Below are 14363 nucleotides of genomic sequence, written 5' to 3'. Positions count from 1 at the left end.
CACTTGCTTCATAGTGCTGCACACATTTTTTTTAACACATAAAGTTATACGCCAGTGTGGTGTAAAGAGCATAATCCATAGGTTAACTATATATTAAATAACACCCATTTACCAAAATAGGGTACTATTTACATGTTTGATGTATTGCTAAGTCTGTTTGAATATTTCTATTTTTAAGTATATTATTATGGTAAAAAAGAATCTGTATGGTAGGAATGATGCTTGCTTGTTTAAAAAAAGAATGCTCCTTTTTTAATTAGTAATATATTTAAGACTGTCTTAATTAACCAAAAATCAGTTAAAAGTTTTTATTTCTATGCCACGTGTATTCATCTGTTGCCTATCATACTATTATTAATGATATATTTTGCATCTTTTAGTAATTTAATTGTTTTCAGTGTTGAAAGTGTAGTAGTGGGAAATAAACTTCGACATATTTTAAAGAAATTTGAACCTTATAAGTCTGTAGTCCCTTTTATTACGGCTTAGATTTCTCCGCTCCTTTTTTTGCTAGTAAATTCGGTAGGCAATCGAAATACACGTGGCATAATTTATATTATCCTTGGCAGTGCTCTTTATAGAATATTCTCATTTGAGAAAAATTGTATTGGACAGATATTTTAACATTTGGATGGATTATGACATGATGTCTTGTTACTCTCGTTAATTTCTGCTACTTTTCTGTACCTCGAAGAACATGTCGAGAAAGGAAATTATGTCGCTTAATATTTAGTTTGAAAAAATAGCGATTCCTATATTATGCCAATATCTTGAGTGTTGAAGACATGTAGTAAACCAAAAATGTATACAGAAATCGTGGCAAGTCGAAAGTTTTACTTTTTTGTTTGCCCTCTCGGAAAAAAGGCGGGATTTTATATATTAAAAGTTCCATAAACAGCACTGCGTTTATAGTAATACTGGTGGTGGCGTTTAACGTACGGATATATGATGGGTTATGTTTGCGCCAGAAGTCGGACTCGCTGGGCAAGCTTTACGAGATGGACGACGCGCCGGAGAGGCGCGGCTGGGTGGAGCGGCTGCTGGCCTTCATGGAGGAGAGGAGGACGCCCATCGCGTCCTGCCCCACCATCTCCAAGCAGCCGCTGGACTTGTACAGGCTGTATCTGCTGGTCCGCGAAAGAGGGGGATTTGTAGAGGTAATTGTTCAACTTCTATTCATTAATTGTGTTTTTACCTTCAGGGACGGTCAAGAGGCTGTTTACTTTCATGAAGTGAGGAGTTATACTTTTCGCGCTTCTATATAGACCTTTTCAGTTTTTCTATCCTGTGAAAATATACTGTCTTTTTTTTAAATTAGAGCTTTACGAATTCGATGTTTTGCGCACAAATGATTTTTGAACAAGTAAATTAATAACAGAACACTAACCAATGGTAGATTGTTAGATAATGCTATTAGCATTAAATCTGCTTATTGTACTTTACAAATTGTAATTGTTACAATAAAGAATAAATAAATAAATAACATATGTATACAAAAGTTGAAGCGTTTGTTGTAAATCAACATTTCATTAGAAAGGCAAAATTGCACATATAAATATAAAGAATGCCTAACTAGCATAATATTCGCAGTATTCGCGAGTGTACATAAACATTGCAATATTAAAATTTCAACGCTTGCATTTCTATAAAGGACTGAGAAGGAACATTAATTCCATAGTCTTAATCTCATTCCATAGCCGCTTTAAAATTCTAATATCACACAAAATTTCCCTATAAATGGAATCTCAGCTCTTATACTACAAATAGGATTCTATATTCCCAAGAGCACTCAAAGTTAACTTTAAATTATACATACAGGTGTGTGTGTAATTCAATTTGATTTTACAGTTTTAAACGTAAACATTTATACAGTCTAGTATCACTTTAGCGGCGGCCGTAAACTCGTGCGCAGCTATGCACGTGAGACTAATAGACTCCGCTTAGAATTTATGTTAGCGCATGTACCGCGCGGTTTATGTGAATAGTCGCCATAAAACCGGGCCTTAACGATTGTTAATAAATTTTTGTCATTATCCAAAGACCGGCCTTTGGAACAATGTTTAGTTTGGTTAGACTCGTGCGGGACGTGGTGTGGAGTGGACGTGCGTCGTGGCGGTCCAACCTTGCGGAATGGTGAGGTTTCACCAGTTAATGTAACGAGTTATCGTGCATTCGATGCGCGCACTAAACCTTCGCACTTTATGTCCCAGTTAACTGTCGCTGCGATGCACGAGTTGGCGCAAATATTGTGTCTCTTATATTGCAGTGTTCTCAGTTTGTGGATAGCTTATTGTGTTGTTTCGTAACGTGCTATTAGGAAAGGACACTTGTTTATTATTGAATATTTTATGTGGAAGTGAAAATGAAAATGAATACCAATTTTCATTCAGTGCGGAGCATGTTCCAATGTAAACGTGCATATGCCCGATCAATGTGAAATTAGTAAATTATTTTTTGTTTTAATTTTTATTAAATATAAAACATTTTGGTATTTATTATAACACCGAGCTTTGAATTCGAACAATTAATAATACAACCTTTTACGCTATAAATTAAAAAACGCTATGATGAAGACGTATAGGTGTTGTCAATTAATTCCCACCCCGATCATTAGTACTTTAAAAATTGTTAATGATATCTAGAACAGTGGACATATTACGTTATCATCATTAAGATTACCCTAATAGTAATGATGGCCATAGACTTGTCTCAGGGTAGGCTAGGCAATGATTGAATATTTCGACTCTTTGTAACTTTTGTCTTGTTTGTTTAGGGTAAAGATGCTGCTGTTTTTTTTGTATATAAACCTAATCTGCCTTTACTTTATATTTTCGTGAGCCAGTTGTATTTACTAAGGTAATGCCTATATTTTCAGGTTACAAAAAACAAAACGTGGAAAGATATAGCCGGACTGCTAGGCATCGGCGCGTCATCGTCGGCCGCATATACGCTTAGGAAGCATTACACAAAGAATTTACTCGCATACGAGTGCCATTTCGACCGCGGCGGGATCGACCCCCAGCCAATCATAAATCAGGTCGAAGCGTCCACTAAGAAGAAGAGCGGAAAAAATAATAGTAATTCCAGTGCAGGTTTGTTTCTATTAATTATTTTTAGTTTTTTCATTGGAAACCTGTGATATGTTATTAATAATTAACCAGATTACCCCCGCGTAATCAAAAAATCCCGTTAAAAAATCTCAGTGCAAGTCTTTAGTCCAGCGAATTCGGTTGTTACTTCATGATCATGCATAAAGGCGCAGCTGGGGTTCTTTCCAGAGACTTTAGGGCGCGACCAAAACTAAGTAACGTAACAATCGAAGTCTAGCGAGCGCCATTTTTTGATCTTTTCTGTACGACCTCAAGGAATACTTAACATTCCGCAGGGTCGTCGAACTCGTCCGAGTCGTTCGGGTCAGGCGCGAGCGCGGGCGGCGCGCCCATGGACGGGTACGCGCCGCAGTACGCCGGCTACCCGCCGCAGCCCAGCCAGCAGCCAGGTATACACACACACACACACACACACACAAACACACACACACAAACACACGCAAATACACACACACGGCTCAGGGAATGACTGAGCTGGATCACATACATCAATCAAGGCGAGGTGGCACAGCTATCTCCTGAGTTCTCCGTACATATATACATTAGTTGTGCTGGATAATCAATTTGTTCAAACACGAACTCGCTAAACATAGATCTTTGTAAACTAACCCACGTATACCGGATTATATACAGTGAAAATCATCTAATGACAAACAAAAGTGATATTTTATGAACACAGTTTGCATTAGAATAAGATTGGTTAATAATACAGAACCATCTAAACAATTTGCCTTGGTACATATTCTTAGGATGAAACATTGATTTTCATTAAAAGAAATGACATTTAATTACTTATTAGATATACATAGAAGCACAGTGTGAAATACACCACTATAACTTTAAATATTTTAAAAATGACTGGAGCATTGACATAAATTAAATCTGGCCAAGTAAAGATTAAATATATATCATTCCTCTTTTATTTCTATTGCAAAGTTTTCCTTGATACTTCAGTTTTAGAAAGTTTTTATTAAAATAGGTTATCTACACGAGAAATGTAATTTATATCAATGTTCCAGTTAAGAGAAGACATAATGGTATTAGCCAATAAAATAGGAGTCGCCGAGCGATGCTTGTTTTCCTTATTTACGCATCACGACTAACTGCTAACGATACATCACCCGCTAACAGTTTCGGCTCATCCATTCGCTTCGATAGCCATTGTCACTAATATCACCAAGTAGGGACGATTTTGTTGCATTCAGTTTTTTATTAACCCCACAAAATAAACATGGCGTCTTCTACAGATGCTAGAAAAACGCCATTTGCTTTTTGGGAGCGACAATGCCATTCAACAAATCCCTTTAGATCTGTTTCGAAGAAGAAAAAGAAAAGAAAATATATTTTTTAGTGTCCTTTAGTAATTTCATTAATTAAATAAAGTTTATAGTATTTTATAGAATTTACGGCGTTTGCAATGTATGCTAGCTACTTTTCTCAATATTCAATGTGAAAAATCTAGAAACTGAATGCAATCTTTGTACATACAATTTAATTAGCAGTACAAAATCCCTTAGTGTGAATATTATTACTAGCTTTACGCATTCATGAAGCAGACTTGGATCCTTTTAGCAAATATATGGCTGCTTTCAGATGAAAAGCGTTAATAGTTTCGCTTACATTATTTTTCATCACTTAATTTTCATTTATTTATATAAATATTATAATTGACCTGTTAACAGGATTGATATTCAAAATTTTATCCTTGGACAAATTAGTCTAGCTTTTGTTTGTGATACATATTTTTGTTAAGTAGCCAGAATGCTATGGGAGCATATATGGAGTAAATCTGTTATCAAATAAACAAATAAAAATTTTGATCTTGGGCGATATAAAAATGGATAAGTATTTCTATCGGATTTCACTTCAGAGTTCAGTTATAAAAAATATGAATTTTGAAACTTTTAACGCTTATCATCTGTCAGCCGAAAACCGCAATAGAGACGGTAGTGAAAAGCAGTGTGTGGTGTGGTTTGTAGGCGGCGGGCCGGGCGGCGACAACCTCGCCGCCTCCAACCCGTTCGACGAGCCGCCGGGGCCCAGGAGACCCCCAGGTACTCCTTCACACTAGCGCGGGCAGGGCGTGGGGGGTTCGCTCGATGTTTTGATGATGTGTGATAGAAATGAAATTGTAATTTTGATTACTTTGAAAAATTATATCAATATAAATTTGAAGAGATTGCAATAAAATTTTGTTAATTCCATACATTTATACATTTGACAATTAATTTGGCGCGTCAATAAATAATTTTCTTTGAATAAGTAAGATTCTCCTTTCTTGAGATCAATGAGATTTTTACCATTTTCAACACAATCAGTTTTTTTTTTTTTATTTTTGATTGGAAATCTCGAGCAAACCCAGCCTTACATCGGTTTCGATGTCTACATATAATGTTTATATTTCATTGTCACTACGGGATGGTTCACATTGAAATAGTTTTGGCTGTGTTGTTATTGTTTGCATTTTATCTCGTGTTCACTGCATGCCCAGAGTAATACGTTTAACACCACATTATAATGCATGCGAGCGTAAAATATCATTAGAATATTATTTTTTGCAATTTATCATTCAAGATTTTGAGTTGAAATGTGTATTTGGAACTTTCAGGTTACCAACAAGGTTACGGGTATGAATATGGACCTCCTTATCAGGCGAATAGGCCTGTTTATCCACCTTACGGCCCAGATGGGGATAGGTAAGTGTGATTATTTCTTATTTTTCTCAGAACTTTTATTTCATTCGTGTAAGAGGATATTACTTATATACACTTCATTTTCTTGACGTATATCCCGGTTGTGAATGAACATTTTGCAGGAAGTAAGGAAACTATTTGATCTAACATTACCACTTTGAATTGATCGTAAAACTACTCTACTCACATGATTCGTTTCATTTCTCCCCAGGAGTTAAAGAGGGGGCAGCTAGTAATATAAAATATGTAGCGCCATCTGAAATCAAAATGTTGATGTAATGACCGTAATGTTTTGTTCCAGGGGTTACCGAGGGGGCGGCGAGTACCAGTACGGCGGGTACGGGGGCGGGTACCGCGCGGCCGGGCCGGGCGGCCCCGCGCCCGCCGCGCCGCCGCCGCCCGGCACGCCGCCGCCCGCGCAGCCCTACCCCGACTACTACCGCGCGCCGCACCCGCCGCACGTGCAGCACCCGCACCCGCCCCACCCGCCGCACCCGCCGCACCCGCCGCTCTCGCCCCACCAACCGCACCAGCCGCCGCACGAGGTATGGTTCTCTTTTTGAATTTTGTATTTTTTTTTATTGTGCCAGTTGTATTAGTGTTCTGTTTTTAAATGTATGTTATTATGTCGTCGTTGTTAGTCGGGTACACTTTGGGCTAATGAATTTCCAGGCGTGTACGCAGCATTCGCTTTATAAAAATTGGCGTGATCGTCAGGCCGGTATCTGCGCAACATACCTATAATATACCAAACATACCGTCTGTAGTTACAAATAACTAAATGATTCGAATCAATGGTAAAGTAAGCTTATTAGTAACTGTTCGCAGATCTATATATATTTGAAATTTATGTCTCGACCTTGTCAATAGAGTTATATTATGGCCAGCCTCATTATTGAAAGGAAACTGAAAGCCACGCAAAGGACTAAATTCATATTTTGCGTGATCTAGATCTTTATATTACCTACGAACATGAAGTATATCAAATTAGCCTAAGTATATACTTATAGTGCCCAATACTTGCATGACTAGCATGTGAGAAAAATCCGTCTCGTGTATGTATGCGTGTGCTTTATTCCGCACTCTTGTATGGTCGTATTACTACTTCATTATGCCCTTTATTTAGCTACCTGCTATAGAACAATAACAGATGTAAGAAAAAATATTTTTTTGCAAACAATCCTTGTAAACCAATATTTGTGTTTGGTGAACAGTCACCGAATCAATTTTTATTGCTTGTTATTGTTTTAAAATGTTATACCTTTGGTCTTTTAAGGAGGTTAAAATGTCAAGAATAAGCATTTATATTAGGCTTATAAAAGTATTATTAAATAGTATGCGTATGGCTTATTGCATGTTTCAAATGTAGAGTGAGTAGACGGATAGGTGGTTCTTAGTATCATTGATGACATTTCAATCTCTTGTCTCTTCTATCTTGTATGAGAGAGCTTTGAGACATTCTGTCCATAAATAGCGACTATGTGATTATTTCTAGAACAATATTTATGGATAGGTAAAAATAAAAAGTATTTTTGAGATATTTCTCAAAAAACAACCTGGACAAAATTTTGTACAGACTTCCGGTTCACTAGAGATGTAATGTAAGTACATCAAATGACAGTCAGATGACAAAAGTTTCCTACTATGTCAAATCTTCGGGAAAAATATCACACTGATTGCGAAGTTGTAGTGATCTGACGGTGCTAGAGTGGTATGACAGTTAAAATAAAGTAGCCATAAGTTTCCCACCTCGGACAAAACCTCGTACTTAAAGAAGAAAAGTTGGAGTGACCTGCCGGTGTATTCTAGATGTCGACGAGCGGCCAGCAGTGTAACCTAATGAGCTCGCAGCTCGCGCGGCAACTCGTGGCGCCGCTGCCCCCCGCTCAGCGACCCTACGTACGGACCGCCCCGTTTGTACCACGCACTCAACACCGCTTCCATTGAGGGTTGCCAGATACAGGGGGAACGATATTCTATGTATTCATTTAGAGGGGACGACTTTGTCTCGCCAAGTTCGCTATTTCTCACATAAATGGGATTATTTCTCAGCAAACGTTCTGTCGGATTTAACACATTTTTGAACGGGCTTTTAAAAACTTCACGCTTTTTGTCCCAAACTGTTACATTTATTTATATAGAAAAAGTTTCATTTTGAAACTCTCAAGTTGCGAGATGAGAAATTGTTCTCGCAATGTGAGACAAAGAAATTTTGGGATGACCGCATATTCCCTATCATCTGGCAACCCTATTCCCATAATTGGCGATTCGGTCACAAGTACATACTCACAAGCACGGCGACACCATTGTTACCCTGTCGATTCTCGTCTGCAAAGTATAACATCGATATAAAATGTTTTTTTATTTTTTTTATTTAATTTTATGCGAATTTAACATCTTTTTAAAATATTTTTACTATTTTTGCCTTTTGTTTGGATAATTGCGAAATAAATAATACTAAAAGTATTTATATATATATTTTGGTCCTTGAATCTTAATTTATTTATATATCGTTATTTATAATGTCCATTTGCCACGTGAAAATATTGTTTACGAATAATGTAGTAACTCGTTTATTCTTCTGTTTGTTTTTAATTAGCGATATGAGATTGAAAACATAACATATAAATTATTTGGAAAGTTTAATAGTCAAAGTAACTATCATTGTATATGCTAACAGTACATTTTTTAAACTAAGAATGTAACAGATCTTATAATAATAGACACAGGAGTCACATGCAGACGTTAATCGACGTAAGGGGCACCAAATCATCCGTGGTTTTGGCTTCATTTAATTATTTCGATAATACCACTCGCTTGAACAAAATTTTAAGCTATCACTGTTAATTTTTCTTCCGTTTTTCGTTAACTAAATTGGCTTGCGGTGTGATTAATAAAAATTGGCTTTTCGGTGTCACGCCGATGCCCTCATCGGTATTCGTACGTTGCTCTCAAAATTTAACATTTTTACAACGAGGAAGTTGAGGTATAGAGTGTGTGGTGGTGGCTTTATTTGAGATCAATTTTTTGGTCACTAAATTACATGTGCATGCTTTCACTTAAATCATTGTATGCTTAGCTATAAGTTTAATTACTGCCACGGTAGCTTCGTTCCGATTCGATTTTTGAATTGGTATTAGGTTTATGTCACACTAGTTATTAGCTCATTGTATTTATTGATGTGCTTTTTTGTGTATTTACGAATTGTAAATAGTAATTAATGTGACATGACTTAAGAATTTCATTCGATTGGTCGCTATGTCGAATTCATTCAAAGCGTTGCATTCTTTGGGTGCACAATCAATGTAACAGCAATTTTTGCTTAACATGTTGTGGATTATTTCCGTAGAAACTTGACAAGTCATACAATTTTTTATAATTAACAATTTAATAAATAGTATGGGAAATTCTATTGTCAAGTTTCATGTATTCTAAACGATCCGTCTCATTATTAAAATCTGATATGTGATTAAAATGAGAACATTTTGATGAAATTGGAGTCGAGTTTAGCTTGAAATGTTAATCTTTTATAAATGTTTCATAATAGATAAGAGAGTTAGTGCGTTTTGTTTGCTATAAAAGTGCGTTAAATGTCGGTTACATCTGATGTATAGAGCTAATTCTTAGTCTTTATATATATAAATATTAACTGTAGTTCACTGTACCCTACCGATGATACGGATCGTTTCGAGCGGGCTAAAGCATTGGCCAACCGCGAGCAGCCAATCTAAATGATGAACACGTTCCAGTACGGCGGCGGCAAAGGCATGCCCGGGACGGTGGGAGCGGGCGCGGGCGCGGGTGCGGGCGCGCCGCGGCGCCACCCGGACTTCGCCAAGGCGGAGGGCGGCTACGGCGCGGGCGGCGCGCGCTTCGCGGGCTGGGCGGCCGTGCGCGCGCCGCAGCCGCCCTCGCCGCAGCCCGGCTGGCGGCCCAGCGCCGCGCCGCCGCCGCATCCGCAGCCCGCCTGGCCGCCCTACCACCAGGTCGGTACTGCTTGTACTGCTTCATACGGAACTACTGATAAAGCTGATAAGGCCTTACGGTTTTTTTAAATATAATATAATTTGAATGTTTGAAGACTCGCTTTTTAGAGTTGGAAAAGGCCCAAAGAACTTTACTAAAAGTAATGTACTTCAAGAAGCGTCGGTATCCGACTGTTGAACTGTATCAATTTGGTGACTTGCTCACAGTCAGAAAATTATATATTCTTGCATTGATACTAAAAAAACATAAGACCCTACCCTATACTCTTGATATTGCTGGGAGAGGTAGGAGAAGAGTTACGGCTGTTGCAAATATCCCTACAGTTAATACTCAATTCGCAAGGACACAGCTTGACTCTCGGGCTGCTACTATTTATAACAAAATTAATAAAGAATTATATATCTATAATAAATCATATCTACAGTGTAAGTCTATGCTCACAACATGGTTACAATCAAAAACTTATGATGAACTGGAGAAGTTCATCACCTAAACTAGCTCATATATGTGTACTCACTTTATATTATTATTTATGTATGTACTGTATAATCTTATCTATTTATTCTATGTTATCATATTAAGTATCTTATGTAGTATATGTATCTTTATTATGTATGTATATATATATGAATATTCAAATTTATGTATATTTCATTCCTTCTATTTATGTATATGTATGAGTGTATGGAAATTTGGATTTGATGTTTGAAGTTGAATGTTTAATTAAGTTCAAAGTGCTTTCAAACATTTATTAAGCTTAAGTTTGTTAACAGTTTATTTAGTAGTAATAATAATTGCTATGTTATGAAAGAGCGGTGCCTCCTGGCACAAGCAAAATTTGCTTAAAAGGAGACTCCGACAACTTGTGTTATGTACTTACCTTTGGTTACCTAAATAAACATTTTTATTTATTTTTTATTTTATTTATTTTTAATGTTTGAAATAGAACCACTCCATAACTTTCCCATGGATGTCGTAAAAGGCGACTAAGGGATAGGCTTATAAACATAGGATTCCTCTTGTAGGCGATAGGCTAACAACCTTCCACTTTTTGAATCTCAATTTCATCATTAAGCCATATATGCTAAACTAACCCTTTCAATCTTAAAAAGTCATCACAAACAACATCATTTTGCTATCTCCAGAGTATTCTTCACAAAAAATTGTGTATTATATTATTCCTAAAAACTAATTAAAATAGGTGAACACTATATTACTTATATCACAATATTCTAATTCCAGGGTACCGGACCGGCGTTAGGTCCCAACCAGATAAAACGGGAAATGACATTCCCTCCAGAGTGCGTGGAAGCGACCGTGCCCTCCTCAGAGAAAAGACGAAGGTTGACCAAGCAAGATGTAGCACCTGTAGACGCCTGGCGAATCGTCATGGCGCTAAAATCTGGACTACTGGCGGAAACTTGTTGGGCGCTGGACATTTTAAATATACTATTATTTGACGACAATTGTATAGGATACTTTGGGCTGCAACATATGCCCGGGTTATTGGATTTACTGCTAGAACATTTCCATAAGAGTTTAAGTGACGTGTTTGACGCGCCCGCGCCGGATGAAGAGCCGTGGTACGCGCCGCCAGTCACGCCCGAACCCGTAGTAGAAACTAGGTATGTATTTCGTGTTATATGTTTTGAAATCTGTGTGGTTTTTAGTTACGTTGTTTGTTTCCATGAACTCCGTCGATGAGCTTTCGATGATGTTTAATCATCAACTTCTTCATGCCTTGAGACCTGATGAGATTTGTGATCTTGATTTTATTATGATGAAGTTACGTGAATACACAAAGCGAACCCTGTCTGCACTTTTACAACTCATTAAATTATACCCACATGGTACACGGTCCACGGTTCCCAGTCTTGAAACGTGAACACTGTTTATTGCACTTTTCTAATTTGTCTAACAATTTCTTCATAGAAAAAAACCGGAGCCCCCGGACCCCAGTGACCGAGTGAAGCTATTAAGTGGCGAGAATTACACATTGGAAACTCGTCGCAGACTGCCGGTCACTTTCAAACAGGACGACGAGTTGTTCGCGCCCGACGACGACGAGTCCGACACTGAAAGAGTGGAAGACGTGCTGGAGCCCTGGCAGCATGGTGGCGACGCCACAGCCAATCACGTCATGCCTTGCTTTCAGGTATATTTTTCATTCTTTTTTCAAAATTAAGACGGGCGAGAACTACACATCATGCCTTGCTTTCAGTATATATTTAATTGTTTTTACGGCCGCGGATATAACTCCTTGTCCGCTATGTGTGTTCAAATTCTTATGGTCACAAAACCGTATAATCTTAATAATATGTTTTACATAATGGTGTTTGATTTTCAGGCTGAATTCGTGCATTTACCTTTCGTGCGCGTGATGCCCGGACAGCGGGCGCCGTCACCGCCGCCGCCCGCCGCCGCGGACTCGCCCCGACTGAAACCCGAACCCGAGCCCGACGCCGAGACCAGCGCGGCGCATGTCGACGCAGACACGGACAACCTCGAGGCCGAGCCCATGGAGCTCGAGCCCGAGAGGCGGCCCACGCTGCTCATCAAGGATCCGGCCGGGGTGTTAAAGCGGCGGCGGCTCGAGGACTACGAGGACGAGTGCTACACGAGGGACGAGCCGAGTCTCAACTTAGTGAACGAATCGCGCGACGCGCTCGCGAAGCGGTGCATCGCGCTGTCCAACATCCTGCGCGGTCTCACGTTCGTGCCGGGCAACGAAGTAGAATTCTCGAGATCCGGCGCCTTCCTCGCGCTCGCCGGCAAACTGTTGTTATTGCACCACGAGCACGCTCCGCGGGCGGCGCGAGCGCGGGCGTACGAGCGCGCGGCGCGCGACGACGCCGACCTGGAGGGCTGCTGCTCCTCGCTGCGCGCCGGCCACGAGTGGTGGTGGGACGCGCTGGCGCAGCTGCGGGAGGACGCCCTCGTGTGCTGCGCCAACATCGCGGGCGGCGTGGAGCTGGCCGGGCAGCCCGAGGCGGTGGCGCGGCCGCTGCTGGACGGGCTGCTGCACTGGAGCGTGTGCCCCGCCGCCGTGGCCGGGGACGCGCCGCCCGCCGCCGCCGCCACGTCGCCGCTGTCGCCGCGCCGGCTGGCGCTCGAGGCGCTGTGCAAGCTGTGCGTCACCGACGCCAACGTGGACCTCGTGCTGGCCACGCCGCCGCGGGGGCGCATCGCGGCGCTGTGCGCGGGGCTGGCGCGCGACCTGTGCCGGCCCGAGCGGCCCGTGGTGCGCGAGTTCGCCGTCAACCTGCTGCACTACCTGGCGGGCGCGGGCGGCGCGGCGGCGCGCGAGGTGGCGCAGCACGCGCCGGCCGTGGCGCAGCTGGTGGCGTTCATCGAGCGCGCGGAGCACACGGCGCTGGGCGTGGCCAACCAGCACGGCGTGGCGGCGCTGCGCGACAACCCCGACGCGATGGGCACGTCGCTGGACATGCTGCGCCGCGCGGCGGCCACGCTGCAGCGGCTGGCGGAGCTGCCGGAGAACCGGCCGCTGATCCGGCGGCACGAGCGGCGGCTGCTGTCGCTGGTGATGTCGCAGATCCTGGACCAGAAGGTGGCGCACGAGCTGGCGGGCGTGCTGTTCGCGTGCTCGCAGCGCGCGGACGCGGAGGAGTGACGCGCCCCTGCGAGTGTACATATAGTGTAACGCGGTGGCCGCGTCGCCGACTGCTAGGCTACGTTCCGTTTTGTTATTTATGTCCGCGGTCGATTTATTTACAGAAGTGTCGATGTGCTATAATCGATTTCTATTGTTCGATTGAAGAGAGATGTATTATAACTCGTAATTTTGATTTTTATAATAAAATGGGACAAGAATCTGTTTATTGGTTTTATGATGGAGATTTTATACCGAGTACCTTTAGCGCCTTTGTCTATAAGAGAATTCGTAGTGGAGAGTGTGAGGAGCTTACGTGGGCTATAAGTTTTAATTAAGTTTAATGTGAATTATTACAATAATCTATAATATATTGAAATTGAATCTGAATTTTATTTATTTATTTTTGAATTGGCATTTTATAATTTTGCACACCTCGATCAAAATTCACATTATTAAATATTGTATTGTAGATTTTTCAAAATTTGTTGGCCGAATATTGATAAAGCAAAGCAGCACTTTGAAAAAAAAAACGCACGACATAAATGTTACATAAATTTTGCTATGTGCGTAGTCGGTTCCATCAAGAAAAGATCTAAATTAGATATGTATACCATAATGATGTCTGAATATTGCAAACCATTTCGAGAACCGATGGACGCTCCAATCCAAAGCTATAAACCCATGTTTAATGCATTTTTTTTAATTCTATTGAGACAGTCCGAGATCAAAAACCATAGTGGCAGGTCATTTGATAGTAGATATAAATAGAAAACATTACGTCCGGATTGCAGGCAAAATAGTGTAGATATTTTAATTTTTTTTATTCTTTACTGAAGATCAGAGTCACAACCCACCGCATGTCATTATGTGGCATACGATATCTGTGGGCATACGGCAATTCTGTAGGGTATGTACATAGGGCTCCAGAGAAAAGGTTTTAAGGGTTTTTTTATTACTCAT

General features: G+C 40.7%; 1 protein-coding gene across 7 annotated transcripts in view; it reads left to right on the top strand.

Annotated features, from left to right (window-relative positions):
- The window catches only part of LOC106131412 (trithorax group protein osa), an 84138-nt gene extending 70348 nt beyond the window's left edge, over positions 1 to 13790 (top strand). For 3 of the 7 annotated variants that reach the window (XM_060949848.1, XM_060949849.1, XM_060949846.1), the window contains 11 exons: positions 969 to 1157; positions 2876 to 3092; positions 3386 to 3499; positions 5090 to 5164; positions 5719 to 5806; positions 6105 to 6348; positions 7613 to 7702; positions 9553 to 9789; positions 11033 to 11415; positions 11723 to 11945; positions 12138 to 13790. In XM_060949848.1, coding sequence (XP_060805831.1) covers positions 969 to 1157; positions 2876 to 3092; positions 3386 to 3499; positions 5090 to 5164; positions 5719 to 5806; positions 6105 to 6348; positions 7613 to 7702; positions 9553 to 9789; positions 11033 to 11415; positions 11723 to 11945; positions 12138 to 13421 — 3144 coding nt within the window. In that variant the 3' untranslated portion in view covers positions 13422 to 13790. The remainder of the gene's footprint in view (positions 1 to 968; positions 1158 to 2875; positions 3093 to 3385; positions 3500 to 5089; positions 5165 to 5718; positions 5807 to 6104; positions 6349 to 7612; positions 7703 to 9552; positions 9790 to 11032; positions 11416 to 11722; positions 11946 to 12137) is intronic. The other 4 variants (XM_060949850.1, XM_060949847.1, XM_060949851.1 and 1 more) reach the window with 3 other exon arrangements.
- Positions 13791 to 14363: the final 573 nt, after the last annotated feature.

The sequence above is a fragment of the Amyelois transitella genome, chromosome 20 (genome assembly GCF_032362555.1).
Source record: "Amyelois transitella isolate CPQ chromosome 20, ilAmyTran1.1, whole genome shotgun sequence".
Taxonomy (NCBI): Eukaryota; Metazoa; Arthropoda; class Insecta; order Lepidoptera; family Pyralidae; genus Amyelois; species Amyelois transitella.
The sequence above is the reverse complement of the archived record's forward strand: the minus strand, read 5'-3'. Positions and strand labels throughout refer to the sequence as shown.